This window comes from Canis lupus, chromosome 34 (genome assembly GCF_003254725.2).
Source record: "Canis lupus dingo isolate Sandy chromosome 34, ASM325472v2, whole genome shotgun sequence".
In the NCBI taxonomy this organism is placed as follows: domain Eukaryota; kingdom Metazoa; phylum Chordata; class Mammalia; order Carnivora; family Canidae; genus Canis; species Canis lupus.
Window position 1 is genome coordinate 11,137,656 of NC_064276.1, and position 16,702 is coordinate 11,154,357.

Genomic DNA, 16,702 nt, shown 5'->3' on the forward strand with positions numbered 1-16,702 from the left:
CTTATGCTGTGAGCCCTGTACCTGCCCCCCCACCCCGCCCCAGAGCTGCCCTCTGGCCTTGCTCAGCACCCAAGCTTCTCTTCCTGTCTGTGGGGCCCTCCGGCTCCTGGGTCTCTGCATGTGGGAGGTCTGTGCCTGGAAAGCTCCCTTTCTGGGCAGCTGTAATTCCTGGATCTCCTGGCTCACAGGTGAGATGCCTGGAGGAACGGGTCTGGGGTTGCTGAGTTTCTGCAGCCTGTGAATGAGGGTTTGGAGGCAGCTCCTGCTTTGGATCTAAGCCTCGTCCCTGGAGTGGAACATCCAGGCCAGAACTCACTCTGCAGTGTTTCTGCCTATCCGCCCGTTCTCAGCACCTGCCCTGCTGGGCTCTAAGCTCTCAGGGGTGAGTGGGCAGCCACGGAAGGGCCTCTGGCCTGCGGTTTGCTTTACTGTGGATTCCACTTCTGGAGGCTGCAGGAGTGGCCGCCTGGAATCACAGAGACCACGGGACAGAGCTCTAGTCTCCCGCCAGAGGGTCCTGAAAACCCTGAGGAAATGCGATTTTGTGTGAAACTGAGTGGGCAGGAGGGGTGAGGAGAGACCCTGGGTGGGCTGGTGTGTGCTGGCCGCTAGCTGAGAAGGGCATCAGCTGTGGGCGCCCTCAACGCCTCCTACAGCACCCCATGGGCATGTCCTTATCTTTGCTAAAATCCCAGCAGGTAGCAGGGATCTTTCTCAGCTCCCTGGAGGAAGGATGCCCCCCCACCCCCACCCCGGCCTCAGACAGGCCGCCTCCTATCCCACAGCCCTGCCCTCCGGGGCCCTGAGCCAGACAGGGCTGCAGGTCCCCATGGGTCCATGGTGTCCTGTCCCCACATCTGGAGCAGTGCCGGCCTTGGCTGGTGATAGGCACTTGGCACGCGTTCGCTGACCTAGTAAACTTGTTTTCTATCCTGCGGGTTTTGTTCAGCTGCTTACAGACAGCCCTGCGTGAGCCCAGAACTGTTTCCCATGATGCAGAAGCCTGAGACCCTAACATGGCAGGTTGGGGAAGCACAGGCCAGCTGCTGGGGGACCTGCGTTCTTGTCCTAGGAGCACAGGGCTCTGGGGTGGCCCTGGAAGCCGAGGTGCTCGGGTGGAGCAAGGTGTTCAGTGGACAGAGCATCGTGTCCCCCACCCTGCCCTGGCTGGCCATGTGCTAGGGCTGAGCTCCTACAGCAGAGCCGGGATGGCTGAAGGGTTGCAGTGGTGACAGGGATGGATGCAGCAGGCATTCGGGAAGCCTCCTCTCTGCCCCCAGGCCTGTCCACTCCCTCATGCACTTGTCTGAGCAGCAGGGACTCGGTGCTCGCTAGGCCCAGTGCTTCCCTGAGCCTTTTCTATGCCTGGCCCACAGCACCTGCCAGCAGCCTCACACCCCTGCCCCTTCCCTGCCTTGGGGCCCAGCCTCTGGTGGTCAGTATGCTACCTGCGGTCCTGCCTGGAGACCCAGAGTCTATATGGCAGGTGTTGCACTTCCCTGGCCCCCACGCGGAGGCTCCTTCACTTGTCTGACGATGCCTGTAAGCATTGACGGAGGGCCCTGCCCAGCCCCAGGTCCCCAGGGCCAAGATCTCTGTTAGATTCACCTGGGGTCCTGAGCTGCCCTCCACACTGACCCCTGTGTGTGCTTGTGACCATGTGCCTGTGGGGCCCATGAAAGCCTAGGGGCTGGAAGACAGGCCTGGACTTGGGCCCGAGCCAGAGGACGCTCAGATGCTGGCCAGCTAGCAGGCAGGAAGGGCTGTCACTGGGGATCCTTGGATGTAGGGTGCTGGCATTGGGCTGCCTCTGACCGGGCAGTTCTGACCCCAGATGGAGCTGTGTAGGTGTTGGTGGCTGCCCAACCAGACTGTGCCACCAGGCGTGTGACAAACACTAAGTGCGGATGTCTGGAACAACTGCTGTTGGACTGCACGGCAGATTCGTAAATTCAGAGCGAGTTACTGAAAGACGTTCTCCTTCTGCACAAGAGCCCGGGCCGGGTGAGCCGAGGTGGGGTCTGAGAGCTCCTTAGCAGAGGGGCCCAGGGTGCTGGGGAAGGTGGGCCGCTTGTGGGTTGAAAGAAAAAATAGCTGTTTTAGCAACGCTGTATTTAATTTTAGATTTGAGGAGAGAGCCAAGAAGAAATAGCCGGTATGTTGCAGTGAGCCTGGTCCTAGCAGGACAGGGTCCTCAGTCCCACAGGGCACAGGGGCACATGTGACTTCAGAGCGGGGAACGCGGGGAATGCTGGCAACCCAGGAGCAGGATGCCCCTCGATGTTCACCTGTGAGTGAGAGAAAGACAAGGGAGCCTGGTGTGGATTTGGCACAGGATCAATTAGAAGGACAGATCACACAGAGGAAGGCTGGTACCAGTGAAGGTGGGGCTGCCCCGGGGACACGACTGTGCTTATCCCTCCCCGCGCCACCTGCACCAGAGCTCTAGCCTCGCTCTGCTCCATCTTGTTGCGGAGCGGCCGCGTGTGACCACCACAGTTCAGAACACGGCTCTCCTATGTCCCACGTCCCAGGCGGCGTGTGGTTTGGGTCTCTATGTGCTCCATGTTTAGCACAGGTTGGGGGGAGCAGTGGGGACGTGTTCACGGGTTGGTTGGTGGGGTTTGCACCTGAGAAGTGTTGGGTCCAGCGCAGGTGCTCCCGGGGCCCTTCCCAGGCTCTGAGGCCAGGGTCTGTGCTAGCCGACAGCACTCCTGGGACAGCTGCTGTTCATTTTCTAAGTTCTCTAGAAAGGAAACAAGTGCACGTACCTATTTTGTCGCCATGTCAGGAAGTGGCCCCAGTAGCTTGAATCTGCACCATGTGGCCGCATCTCGCTCGAGCCAGGCTGAGGGTCAGGGGCCTTCACTTCCCAGCTTCAGGATATTTCTACCTGTTCTAAATCAGGATTCTCCAAAGGAATTTGCTTTAGGTTTTTAAAATAAGTTGCAAGAGAAGAGAGGATTCCCCAGGTCAGGTTTTCGTCCGTTTACCCCTCGTTGCCCTGGCCATCTTTCTGCAGGACCTGTGCATCCCATCTCTCCTCTCCTCATGGGGGGATCCAGGGAGGACCAGACCAGCCTTCTAGGGTACTGTTGGAGGAAATCACCCAGCCCTGGAAACAGGGTGCCCTCCATCCACCCCTGAGCTGCAGTGTAGGCTGGTCTCAGGAGACGAGGCCCTACTACAGCCCCATCTGCATCTTGCTCGGCTGGGCCTGCCATGGGGCTCCCACAGGGTCTGCATGCTGATTGGGACACATGGATTCCCTTGTCATGTCTCCCCCAGAACAACAGCCCTGGAGGACTGCGATCCTGGGGCGTCCCTTCAGCTGCTTTGGGTGTCAGGCTGGGAGCACCGCCAGGTCTGGCACTTGTGCTCCTCGGCCCTGAGAACCCGTCCTGGTGGCAGCGGGCAGACCTGCAGGCCAGCGTGCAGACGCTTGTCCTCACACTTGGTGCCTGTGCTCCCTCCACAGCCCCCCGTTAACCAGGGTCCACTCGCCCCCGGCCCCACACCCGTGAATGACTGTCAACCTTGCATACACGCGGTCAGGCCAGCCATCCTTGAAAATTGTTCCTTTACAACATAGAAATCTAACTGACGGGAAGATAAGAGTTTTGTCTTGTTTTGTGTCTTCTCTCTGTGAGTGATGGTCACCTTGGGAATCTGTCTCCATGCCCCGAGGCCCTGAAGGCTTCTCCCTCTGGCTGGCTGCTGGCACCTGTCACACAGGCGACCTTTGGCTCACTGTTCCCTGGTGCCACCCCTGGGTGATATCCAGCTTGGCTGCTACCAGCAACGCCCGCGCAAGCAGCTCCCCGGGGAGCTGGACCTGGGCCTGCCAGCTGGCCAGGCGCACACAGGCCAAAATTGAGGTGTCACCACAGTGCGTAGCGTATAGCAGTGTTGTCACACAGCTTTGTGGGGCCAGCCCCGAGCTGCAGTGGCTCCCAGAGTCTTGGGAGACCTGGCCTCTGCCAGAACCGGGGGGATCCTGGGCTTGGCTTTCTGCCTCCTTGTGGCAATGGGGCCAAGCACTGGCCACAGACACACAGGGCTGGTGCCTCTGGCCGTCCACTGTCTCCTCCCCGAGCGCCAGGAGTGGTTTGCAGACTGAGGGTCGACTGGGCACTCCACATATGTGAGCATGATGTGTCTCTGTTCCTGTGAGCGTGGTTTTCAGAGGCTGGCCTGGGCTTTATGCACCTGCATCCACGGCAGAAGGTGCTCCCTATGCGCTCCTGTTTTCTCTAGTTGCATGGGGAGTGCATTTCTCTTCAATGTGTCTGTCAGTGTTTCCATAGCCTTTGGAATCGTGATAATTATTCTTTTCCACAATTAAAGCGCACTGGCATTGGAACCCAGCCTCGGGAGCATTGTCCCTGCAGCCTGCCCGCCACTGTGCCCCATGCAGTGATGACAGCACCCACTGCGCAGCCCATTGCTCACTGTGTGCTGTCACTCAGCCCCTGTGTCCTTCAGGCCATGGACACCTTTTCTTTCAGAGCTATCACACTGACCCCCTCAAGCTTCCTGTGTGCATCTCCTGCCTGCAGGTGCTGTGTCAGCAGCTCATATGGCTGCCTGGGGTCCCTTGCACGTCACCTTTCCAGTGTGCATCCTGGCATGCAGGGCATCTCAGCTCATGGCCAGCCCGTCTACTCCCAGCAAGGCCACGTTCCACACAGTGACTAGCTAGGCTCGGGGACAGCATGAGTGCAAGTGCACTTAGGTCCTTTGTCTCTTAAATGGCATGTCGGCAGTTGTGTGTTGTTGTGAAACAAGGTCCTGGACCAGCTTGTGTGATGATGATGTCAGTGGCCTTGGTGGAGAGGAGCAGCTGCCAGGTGAGCGTAGGCTGGGGCACTGTGACCAGAGGTGCCTTCTGTGGAGAGTTGCAGATGGTGAATTAGGGCCCATGTGCACACCTGCAAGTCGGTGAATGTTTCTCACAAGAACCGGAATTGTCTTTCACACATCTTGTCATGGCAGAGCGGAGACACACCGTGTATCTGATGGGCTTACTGATACCACAGGCAGCAGCTTTAGCCACAGGCATTTATTTCTCCCGGACCCCGAGGCTGGACATTGGAGACCCAGGCGCCTCCCTCTACCCAGTCCTCCCACTTCGGTGTGGGGAATCCTTCCCTGAGCCTTCACACATGCATATCTACCCCCCCCCCCCTCCCCCGTGTGTCTGCAACCTAATCTCTTCTTAAGAAGACACCTGCTGTGGGGAATTAGGGTCCACTCTACAGACTTACTTTACCTTAATCACCTTTTAAAGGGCCTGTCTTCAAATACAGCCACATTCTGAAGTCCTGGGGGACACACAGGTTGGCTCCTAATACCAAAGCAGAGAAGCTGTAATGACTGTGCCTGCCCCCCACCGCCGCAGCAGTCACCGGCTTTGGCGAGGCCACCCTCGTCTCATAGACACCCATGCCCCTCCCACCCCCGGTCATGTGGAAGTGAAGCCCAAGCTTCACCATTTCACACTGAAACGCTCCAGAGGGTGTCTGCATCCCAAGGTGGAGGACGGATCATGCTTGCCCCACACCCGCTGGAGCCTCTACACGGGCTCTTAGCCATGTGCATCTGCATCGATCCCAGCGAGCCACACACCCTCACATGCTCCGCTGCAGGGCCCCTTCCAGCTCTTGATTATTTACTTTTCCTTACACTGTATTTGGGGTGTTTGTCCTGGAGAGGCTTCTGGTCTGCATTTTGCTAATTGCTCCCCACCCCCCACTGTCTTCCATGTTTTCTGGAAAGTGGTCCTTGACCCAGAACTCAAGAGCTTCCATTTGTTGGGTTGTCGTGCAGCACCTCCATACAGGTTCCAGCATGTGTGTGTGTTCCCAAGTGCACAGGCCCCTCATCATGTGGGTGTGCGTGAGTGGTGAGGTTCTGGGGGCCTGTGGGAACGCTCCTATGTCCACCCCTTGGCTGCCCCAAGGACAGTCTCATAGGACAGCATGATACCTGATTTCCCCATTGGCCAGAGTCACACTCAGGAGCCTACATCCCTCCAAAGGTGACCAGTGAGGTGGGTGCGTGCAGATGTGTGCATGTGCCTGAGATGGTGGACACATGGTTGGGATGATGGACACGTGGTGTGCCTGGGATGATGGACTCATCATTGGAATGATGAGGACATGGGACACATGGTTAAGTTGACGGATGCATTGTCGGGATGAAAGACACATGGCTGGGATGGTAGACACATTGTGTGCCCAGGATGATGGACGCATGGTCGGGATGATGGATGCGTGGTTTGCCTGAGATGATGGACACATGGTCAGGATGATGGACACGTGGTTGGGATGCTGGATGTGTGGTCGGGATGGTGGACGCATGGTGGGAGCTCATGTGAAGTTCCCACCTGTGCATTCATTGTTCTTGTTGGCACTCAGATCGCTGTCCACCGTGGGGGCTCCTGAGCCCAGGGGCCTCTGCTGCCTTTTCCTGGGCTTAGCTGTACCACAACTGTCCCAGGCTCTCTTCCCCATTTTCTGCCACCTGCCTGGTATTGGTTTTGCTCAAGAGCCCTGGTTCCTTCAGGCAGGAAACAACGTTTAGAGACACTGGGCAGTTGTGACGTTCCCCCTGCACTTAGGTGGTTCACCACTCGGCCTGCTGCACCAGAGACCCTAGATGGCATGTGCCAGGTTAGGAGGTCTGCTCCACAACTCAGGAACCGTGAGGTTGTGTGTCCACATCTGTTCACGGTAACCCCTTCCTGAGGGACAGTGTGTCGTAGCCAACTTCAAGGAGCATGAAACCTCACTCAGCTGGGTGAGATACAGGTTCTCCTGGAAGCGGGTTATAAACCTTCGGCTCACAGGAGGGGCAGCCACACAGTTTATGTGACCTGATGCTTTTGAGGGAGATGGGGTTCCTGACAGGGACCATCAAGCTGCAGCCATCGGAGCTTCCCAGAGGGACAAAAGACAGCATGTCCAGCCTTGCCGCCGGTTACCATGCCTTCCGAGCTCCCAGCCACAGTGGCCTAGAGACAGCACAACACTCCCTTTCGTCTGCTTTGTTTTCCAGTCCAGCCAAGACTTTGTACAAACATCTCTTCGGTGATCGTGGTCTTTCCTGTGGTCCCAGCACACATGAGAACGCCCATGCAGCTGACCCGGCTGCCCTGGTTGTTGTCCTGTGGCTGGAAGCACTGAGTCTTCTCGGACAGGCTGAGGCACTTGGGCCGGTTTGCACAGAGCGTGGTGGAAGTGTGGATGCCGGAAGGCCAGAGGCCTGGCAGGGGTGGACACAGGCAACAGAGCCCGTGAAGACAAGTGGGCCAGAAGGTGAGGAGAACAGGAGGGTCTGAGTGGGGAGCAGCCTAGAGCCCAGGACAAGGGGCCAGAACCCAAGAAGGTTCTGGAAGGAGCTGCAAGAAGCCTTCCAAGTCCTGTCCTCCTAGGGACAGTTTCTCTCCGCTCCAGGGTGGGGCCGAGCCTGGTGGAAAGCACGCAGGCCCCCTGGCTGGGCAAGGTGAGGGCAAAGTCCTGGGGTCCCAGGGAGCAGCCCTGAAACACATGGGGTCTTAGCCCTGGCAGCCGGTCCCTCCCATCCTCTGTGGGCTCCTGGGCACGCTTGCCTCCCCCCAGCAGTTCACACAGCACTCCGTGGGTGTGTGCCTGCATGCCAGGCCGAGTCACTGCAGCTCTGTGGCTCCCTCTCCAGCCACGTCCACGTTGTCTCCACCTGCCTGCTCATCACATCCTGGGAGGCTTGTCCATTTGCAGAGGGTGGAAGGCTGTGTTGGTCGCTCACAGGTCCTTTCCCCACTTACTGTGAGGCTCAGAAACCAGAGTGTGCTCTCCCAGGAGTAGAGATGAGCAGGTGTGTGAATGCGTTGCCTGCTGTGTCCCATGTGGAGTGGCCAAGCGAACCCCGCAGCTGGTGGCCAGCCGCAGGAACCCATGCTGCTAAGTAAGCAGCGTAAAGAGTGGCACTCAGGGCACTGGGCAGGGCCGGGTCACACTGTGTGGCCCCTCAGCACTTCTGGCGCTGCCCCCCCTCTGGGACCCCTTGAGCCCCATCACCATCTGTGGTTCTCCGATACGTGGGGTCGGGCTGGACATCATGTGCTCCCCTGGAACCCTGGAGATATGTTCTGTGTCATAGGAACTGCCTGGGAGTGAAGTCGGCTGCAAAGCGGGTGTGTGGGGTCACAACACATGGTGAGCAGCCTCGTGGCCACACCTGCTGCACATGATGGGCTTTCTGAGATGCTCTGTTAGCATATTTGCCACCTGTCCATGTTCTCTGAGGGCGTGGGCCCAAGGCCCTACTAGCCGTCCATGGCCATAAGCAGCGAACCATCTGGTGACTTCACTGTGGGGTTAAAATGTCACGTAGACAAAGCTGTGTTTTAGGTGTGAATATTGAGAAAGACAACATACCTGAAGATAACTGTGGGGTTTTGACCTCAGGAGGTTAACGGTAACGGAGTTTTCAGAGAGAGAGAAGTCTGTAGGAGCTGAAATGAACGTGACTGAGTGGTCACAGTAGGAATTGTAAACACACCCAGACTGGGCTCAGTAAACAGAGGCATGAGCTAGAAGAACATCTGTCAACAGGCTGAAGACTTGCAGAGGCACAAACCGCATTACGTGTGCAGAGGCGGCTTCATTCATCCTGTAAACACACACATGCTGGGGAAGTATTTGGGAGAGAAACAAATCTGCTGGGGACTTTCAGAGATTTTCTCTGATGAAACCCCTGAAGTGAGTTCAAGCAAAAGTAGAGAATCTAGATAAACAGTAAAATATATATATATTTAAAAATATATATATGCATTAACATTTTTTTTAATTAAAAATATACATATATATACATATATGTGTGTGTGTGTATATATGTATATTTCAAACAATGAAGAGATGTTTATTTTAGTTGCAATTCCCCTAAAGAGCTGCTGGCTGGTGTGTGGACGTGAGCACGGGGCGTGCCCGGAAGCTGTGGGTCAGGACGCCCCAGCCCAGCCCCAGACACATGCCAGCCAGCAGACTCCGCCGCTCCAGAGAAAACAAACGCCAGCAAAGGCCACCCAGCATGGGCACTGAGGTTTTCGTGTTGGAAAGGCCATGGGAGCAGTGCATCGCATACGTGGGCTGAGTGAGCAAAACACGTTATCTCCCTCATCTCCCCCCTTGGTGCAGGAAGGATGGCGGTGAGATTTGGCACATCTGTGACTTGGACGCATGCAGCTCTCAGAACCCCAGGGGCGGGAAGGGACGTTGCCGTCAGAGAATATTTGCTACGACCTCTAGTGAGTAGGCTCCTATTAAGAAACACCGTGACCAGCGTCAGCCACCACATGCAGATCTGATGAGGCTGTTCCTGCTCTGCCTGCAGGTTCTGGCCAGGGCAATGCCTGGGATGGGGGCTGGGAGGACAAGGCCGGCACCAGGGCCGCTCTGTATGCCGTCGCCCGCAGGACCTGTGGTTATGCAGAGCTGCGAGAGGCCCTGGGCAGCTGCCCGCTGTGGGGAGCGGTTGGGACTTGGGATGAGCTGGAGCGCAAGGTGAACGCCAGGTTTACAAGATGTTGGGAAAAAGTGTGGCATGTTCATTCATCATTTTTGTATTGAGTCATGCTGAAATGGTAGTATTTCAGGTACACAAATGATCTTACATTAATTTAATCAGCTTTCTATGTTTTAAATGTGGCCGTTAGCTTAAAATTAGGTCCATGGCTCTCATCGTGTACCTCTTGGGCAGTGCTGGTCTTGGTAGAGGAACAGGAGAAGCTGCAGAGGCTCTGTGGGGCCAGTCAGCACGGCTCAGGTGTGGGTAACAGGGACCCAGCCAGGTGAGCGGCCATGGGGTGCCATGGCCTGGTCAGCCAAGCCACTGGGAGACTCACCGTGCACCATCTCCCAGCCTATCTTTTCTGTCTTCTCTGCACCAAAACCTGCATATTTGAAGTATGTATTACTGCAAATAGTTATAAATTGCATCTGTTGTTCATAAATCCCTTGTAAATTTTAAGTTTTGTCGTCCGCCCCCTGCCGCATTTCCTTATTGACTACCTGAGATTGAGTTCATCTGAGAAGCACCGTTCCTGAGCATGTGCCCCCAGGTCAGGGCCAGAACGTGGCTTTGTGCATAAGACTCAGCCATCTGTACCCCACGACGCTCCCTGCCATGGCCACTCTGGTAGACCCACATGTCTATCCTGCCCCCACCCCATGTTTGGAGCCGCCACCCTCACCGTGGGCCCACCCAATCCCCACAGAGGCCCTCCCATGGCCCCATCCCAACCAGACCCGTGGGGGCTGTACCATCTTCTCTGCTGGGCTCCTGCCCATGACTTCCTGGGGCTGCGGAGTCACCTGGAGTCCCTGGTCATCCCTGGGGTCCAAAGTCCATCTCCCCAGCTCTGTACGTGCTATCTCACTGCATGGCAGCCCTGTGCTCTGTGGAGACTCAGAAGCCAGGAGCAGGGAGCTCGTGCCAGAGGAGCTCGGGTATGGGAAGCAGGCGCCGGGATCAGGGCAAGTTCCACCATCCGTTTGCCATCCCCACACAGGGGACTTGAGGCTGAGTGGGAAGGAAGGGTCCCAGCATCACGGCCTCAGACCCTCAGTGGGACATCCTGGCCACTCACCCCACCATCGTGGGAGGGCAGTGCCCTGGACCTGGGGTGGGCACGGCGTTCCACACAAGGACCTGGGGCTGGCCTTGCATGCAGAGTCCAGAGGACTGGTGCCCTGGAGACTGATCTAACGATGACCTCACCTCTTTCTTCCCAGATTGCCTTCATGACTCTGACGCTCTTCCCCATCCGGCTGCTGCTCGCTGTTACGATGATGCTGCTTGCGTGGCCCTTCACGTTCTTCGCTACGCTGGGATCCTCAGAGAGGGAACCCGAACAGCCCCCGGCCATGTGGCGGAAGTAAGTCCCTGTGTGCAGGTGCTCTGACATGCAGGGTCATGGAGCCCCTTGCTCTTGCTCATGCCCATGGCTTGTCCCGTCCATCTTCCCCTTCCTGGGCCCAGAGCACCCCAAGGTGTCCTCCCCTGGCCAGGACACTGGGATGGTTGCTTCCATTCCCTGCACACTTCTGTCCTGGTCCTACAAGCCATGGGGCCACTGTGAGCATAACCTCAGCACAGAGGCTCCCCACATGTTTGCACCACCCCGGCCCTGCAAGGCTGAGTATCAGCCAGCATCTGTTCTGTTTGCCGGTCTACTCTCTGCAGGGTCGAATGTCTCTCCTTGCTTCATAGATCTAGAAATTCCCTTGCATCTACTTGTTGAATATTCATAAAGCATAGCCATCTACAGACAGATGTGTTTTGAATATGTTTTTCTGAAAATTTATTTGAGAAAGAGAGAGAACACGTGATTGCACACAAGCAGGGGGAGGGGGGAGGGAGGAGTGAGGGGGAGAGAAAGAATCCCAAGCAGACTTCCCTCAGAGCCCAGAGCCGGATATGGGCTCAATCCCAGGATCCAGAGATCATGACCTGAGCCCGAATCCAGAGTCACTCAGGTGCCCCATGTTACGAATATATCTTAACTAGAGACCCAACGTGGACCTCAAAAAGTTAAATCAGAATAGTTTCTTGTTTCTTCCGAAAGCTGTTCTTAAAGTATGTACCATTAGTAAACGAGAATGCCGAGATACCGTGAGGACTTTGAGAAGTACTTGCAGCGTCTCGAAGCTGTCGTTTCTGTTGTAAACCAAGAGTTCTGTGGTGGTCCACACCTTAACACCTGTCCTCAACCACAGGGTCCTTGGACAGTTGATGCAGCAGCAGAAATATCGTCAGGCTAGTGCAGGGGGGTCTGCTAAACCCAGGCCAAATCCAGCCACTACCTGTTTTTATAAATAGTTTTACTGGAACTGAGCTACACCCACTCATTTAGGTACCATCCAGGACGGCTTTCACGGAGGGTGGGGTAGTTTATGGCGGAGGCTGTGTGGCCCACAAAGCCTAAAATATTTGCTCCTGGCCCTTTATGGGTTTAGCAGACCAGCTCAGTCCTCCTTCCCCTAGGAAGTCCCTGACCTGCAGGAACACAATGCCCATGAGAGACAGGTGGGAATCTCCCGATGTGTGCCTGCCACAGGCATACATGACAGGTATGCAGGGCATGTCCATTCATGGGTTTGCTGAGCCCATGGGAGTGTGATGTGGCCATGCTTGGGGACAGTCTAGGTAACCAGGGACCCCTCACGTGAGGTCTCCATGTGTGCTGTTTACAGTGTTCACGTTCCTAGACCACTTCAGTGTCAGAGGAACCATAGTCCTCTTCCTCCCAAGACCCGAAGACAGGCCATGATCTGTTCCCGTTCTGTCCCCAGCACAGTGCATGGCCTGGGGGTGCTAGGACATAGGCCCTGGGAGGCGGGGGCTGTGAGGGAGTGAGTGTAGGAGCACCCGGGGAAGGCTGCTTGGCATCCTGTCAGCCGTGGTCACCTGCAGGCACTGAGGTCATCACTGGTGTTCCAGTCCTCCTTCTGCCTTTATGAATTTCTTATCTTAACTCTCTTTGAAGAGCATGTTTTACTGTAAACGTTTTTTTTAAATGTTTTAACCTTAAAATACGAATTTAATATCAAATATATAGTCATACAAAATTAAATCTAGAGCAGATAGGAATCAGAATTTCAATTTTGTTAGGTTGAGAATCCATAGCTATAAAAGCAGATTTTACAGTTTTTAACAAGTGGCAAGTGATTTGATTAAAAGTTTGGGGTTTAGCCATAGGGTAGCACTGCCTCCTGGCACTTTTTCTCTTAATTCCTTATTTCTTCTGCTCTCTTCTTGAGCTGGGCTCCCCTCTTCTGTTCACTCACCCAACTGCAGATTCCATCTTTCCAAAGTGCAGGACTCTGGGCTGTTCTGCGTTTCCCCGTGCCAGCTCCATGCAACTCTGCTTGGCTCGTTGGATGACACATGGGCCACAGCAGCCTGGCCCCAGCAGCACTGCTCCCAGGTGCCTCGTGTGTCTGTAGCGTGTCTGAGAAGTGGCCCTCGGCGGCAAGATGTAGATGTCTGAGGTTTCGTGAGAGCTCTGGGTGTCTGTGTCCATGGACACTGCACATCACTGTGTGCATATCTGTATGAGTGTGTACGTGTGTATGTTGTGCAATCATGTATATGTGCCTATGAGGGTGTGCAGACATGTGCATGTGTACATGTGTGTATTTGTGTCCAAGCATGTGCTTATGTGTATATGTGTAGATGAATGTGCATATGTGAGTATATGTGCATAGTGTGAGCATGCACATATGTACGTGTATGAATATGTGTGAGCGTGTGCACGTGTGTAATGCGTGTGTATACATATATATGCACTGTGAGCATGCACATATGTATGTGTGTACATGTGGGCAAGGATGTGTGTCTAAATATGTGCATGTATATATGCATGTGTGCAGGCATGTGTATGTGAGCATTGCATGCATATATATGTGCACTGTGTCTATACAACCACGTATATGCACATATGTCTGTGGGGGCATGTGTCTGTGTCTATGTGAGCATATGCACATGTGTGCATGTGTATGAGTATGGGCATGTGTGAGCATGTGCATGAGTATGCACGTATTTGTGTGTGCATGTATACGCATGCACGCACATGTGCATGTGTGCACGCATGTGTGTGTACGAGCCATACACAGCCCTCAGGGTCTCCACGCAGCAGTATTTTTCAGGAACTCCGTGCACAGCCCTGAGCTGGGTCTGGTGCTCAGGGGGAGACTAAGAACAGTCACCACTCAGCTCCCTACAGGAGAGCACGGTGACAAAGTGCCTGATTGAGGGCTCAAGAGTCAGCTGGCAGGTGCAGAGTTCCACACTGTGCAGAACTGTGCGGATTCCAGTAAATGGATGTTTCGTCAGGGAGGATTTTTGCTAAATATACATTAGTGTCCTTGAAACTTCATAAAATAAAAGCCTTGAGTTTTCAATGAAAAGAGGAAGGACAGAATTTCACAGAAGACATTTTACTTAAAGTTACTTTCAAACCACAAAGTAATGTAAAAACTGAAGCATCTTCTTGCGAAACCTCCGGGCAGGCTAACAGTGATGGTTGGTCCTCAGGGGCCTACCCTCGGCCAGCTCACCTGGTTAGACAGGGTGTTGTAGTTGGCTCCGACTGCTGTAACCACGGGCACCTGGGGGCTTAAACACAGAAAGTTCCGGAAGCTGGAAGTCGGGAATCAGCGCACCAGCTGATTGGGTTCCGGGCCTGCAGACAGTGCCCTCTGCTGTGCTCCCCAGTGGAGAGCTCTGGTCTCTCTCCTGCCAGGACACCAGTCCCGTCACATCACAGCCCTGCCCTCATGATTTCGTTTAACCTTATTTCGAGTCACAGCCAGACTCTAATGTTGCCTGTTACTAAAAGAAGAATGAGCCCTGAGCATAGCCTTCCGATTCTGCTCTCTCATGGTCTCGCTGCCTACTGGGTTTATGCTTCCCAGAGGGTCCCAGAGCCCCTGGTCCCCACAACGAGTGGCTCGTCTGCTGGGTGCAGTGCTCTTCTGCAAATCTTCTGGGCACGATCTGTCTCCTGGGCCTGGTTTTGGGGTTTTTCTTTTTCCTTATTTTTTCCTCCCAGATTTTCTGGCGTGTAGGTTTTTTTCTCAAAAAGAAAACGGGTGCATTTCACGTCTGAAAGTGCCTTGGTTCTGCCCTCACCGTTGATGGCTAGCAGTTGGGGGCTCGGAGCCACAGGCCTCAGATCTATAGCCCTAGCGCTTCAGCCTCGGAGCTCAAGGAGCCTGCATGTGCTTCTCTGACTTGTGGGCTCTTCTCTGTGTCCTCAGGAATTTAAAAATTCTAGAAAGAAATTGTAGGAGTCTTACTTACATTCACTGTGCCCCGTGCCCTGGTTCTGAAGATCTAGGTCTTCCTGCCACCCTGAGAAACGAGTCTCCTCCCGCATGTAGTGTGTGCTCGGGACACACCTCTCCTCCTCCTGCGTCCCAGGGAACCAGCTGTCTGTGCCGGGAGAGCCAGGATTTCCGAGGGCGCACACTCCCTCTTGCTGCCTTCACAGCGCCCTGCCTTGTCCCAGGGCAGCCTGACGAGTGCAGACTCCCTGCCTGCGGGGACTCTGACACCCGCGCTGTGTGTGTCCTGGGGTCAGAGTCCCTTCTCTACCAAGTGGCTGCTTCTGCTCATGACCTAGGTTCTTGGGTTCCCACCTGGGCACTGAATGCCAGGACACGGCAAAGGAGGGCATCCCTGTCCTGGCGCCCAGCTCACCGCTCCCGGGAGGCGCTCCATAGGCACCTCAGGCTCATCGCGGGTGGTCTGTCCAAGGGTGAAAGGCCTTAGGGTTGCACAGGGCTGCGATGCACATGCAGGGCTTTGCTGAGAGACCGCATCCACCCCACAGGCTGGCTCTTCCCTGTGGGTGGCCTTGCTGGGGCGGGAATCTGTCCGGGATCTTGAGGGAATCCTTAGCTGTGGCGCATCCACTCCCACCGTTTCTGCTTAGAGATGTTTGGCCCTTTGACCTGAGGGGTGGTGGGGGTTTGGTCCCCACTTCCTGGGGCTGGCTCCTGCTCCCACGGCAGCCTCCCCCAAGCCTCGATTTGATCCATCTCCTCACGTATGTGCATGTGTCCTGATGATACGTGGCACACATGCAGACAAGTGCGTTTAAAGCACACAGTTGGACAAGTAAGGACAGGTGCCCATCTTGCCCACTCGGTTCCGTGGTGGCCCGGCCCCCAGCACCTTGGTATGCAGCCACGTGCTGATGTTCACCATCCAGCAAGGGTCTTCTCAGGGTGGCTCCAGGAGGCCCAGTTCTCTCCCAGGGACTGGCTGCCACTCGGAGCTCTGGGCCTCACCTTCCAGAATTCTCTTGAGGGGTTTCCAACCCCCTTAGGGATCTGTCCAGTGAGGTTTCAGGCTGTATGTAGTCTGATCATCTGCAACCAAGTGAGAGGTGACACCTTCTCCCCGTGGACCACGGTGCATGCAGCCCTTGGCCACTTGCATGCTGAGCCCTCCACTCCCAAGCAGTTTCAGCGATACAGGTCTTCATCTAGCTGCAGCTGGTCACGGGCAACACTGGAGGGGATGTGCAAATTTAAATGTCCAAATTCCCGTATGTTTAAAAAACAAATAGGAAACCAATTCAGCTGATTATTACTTTCTTTTCCAAATTTATCGTCCATCTAGTTTCATCCAGAAGAGGCTTGTGTTAATAGCGTGACTTCTGATTCTGGGAGCTCGGCAGCCTGAGGGCCATGAGATGGGAGACCATCTCCATTGGTCTCTGCTCTGGTCTCAGCCTGACTTCACTTCCAATATTAATTGCATTTAGATATTTTAGTGAGTTGGTGTTTTTTTATTCGTTTAAAATCTACATATTTAGAATGCTACTAAACCACCTTCTAGCACATAAGGTACCTGTGTCTTCAACAGCGCCTGTGTCCTTGCTCTACTTACTTCACTCAGGAGTCAGTGTTTGTGCTGCTGCATCATGGAGCAGAGACCACACTTCTGTTTTCTTGAATAAATTAACAAAAAGGCATCTCGGTCCACGCTTAATATGGGGCTTCGGGGGGCACAGCATGGTTTTTGCCTCCTCTCTTCCGGATGACACAGTCGCGGCTCTTGCAGGGTTTGGAAGGGCCTGGAGTGTGGCCTGGATGACCCCCAGAGGTCAGCACTGAGCTTCCGGCACCCTCTCCCAGCGGTCAGCCTG

The 16,702-nt window shown here is 55.0% G+C and overlaps 1 protein-coding gene across 3 annotated transcripts in view; it reads left to right on the forward strand.

Moving 5' to 3' along the window:
- Positions 1 to 16,702, forward strand: part of LPCAT1 (lysophosphatidylcholine acyltransferase 1) — a 46,394-nt gene that overhangs the window by 6,654 nt on the left and 23,038 nt on the right. Inside the window, exons 1-2 of one of the 3 annotated variants that reach the window (XM_025451207.3) lie at positions 7,116 to 7,319; positions 10,776 to 10,918. In XM_025451207.3, coding sequence (XP_025306992.1) covers positions 10,785 to 10,918 — 134 coding nt within the window. In that variant the 5' untranslated portion in view covers positions 7,116 to 7,319; positions 10,776 to 10,784. Of the gene's footprint in view, positions 1 to 7,115; positions 7,320 to 9,179; positions 9,290 to 10,775; positions 10,919 to 16,702 lie in introns of those variants that run through there. The other 2 variants (XM_025451206.3, XM_025451205.3) reach the window with 2 other exon arrangements.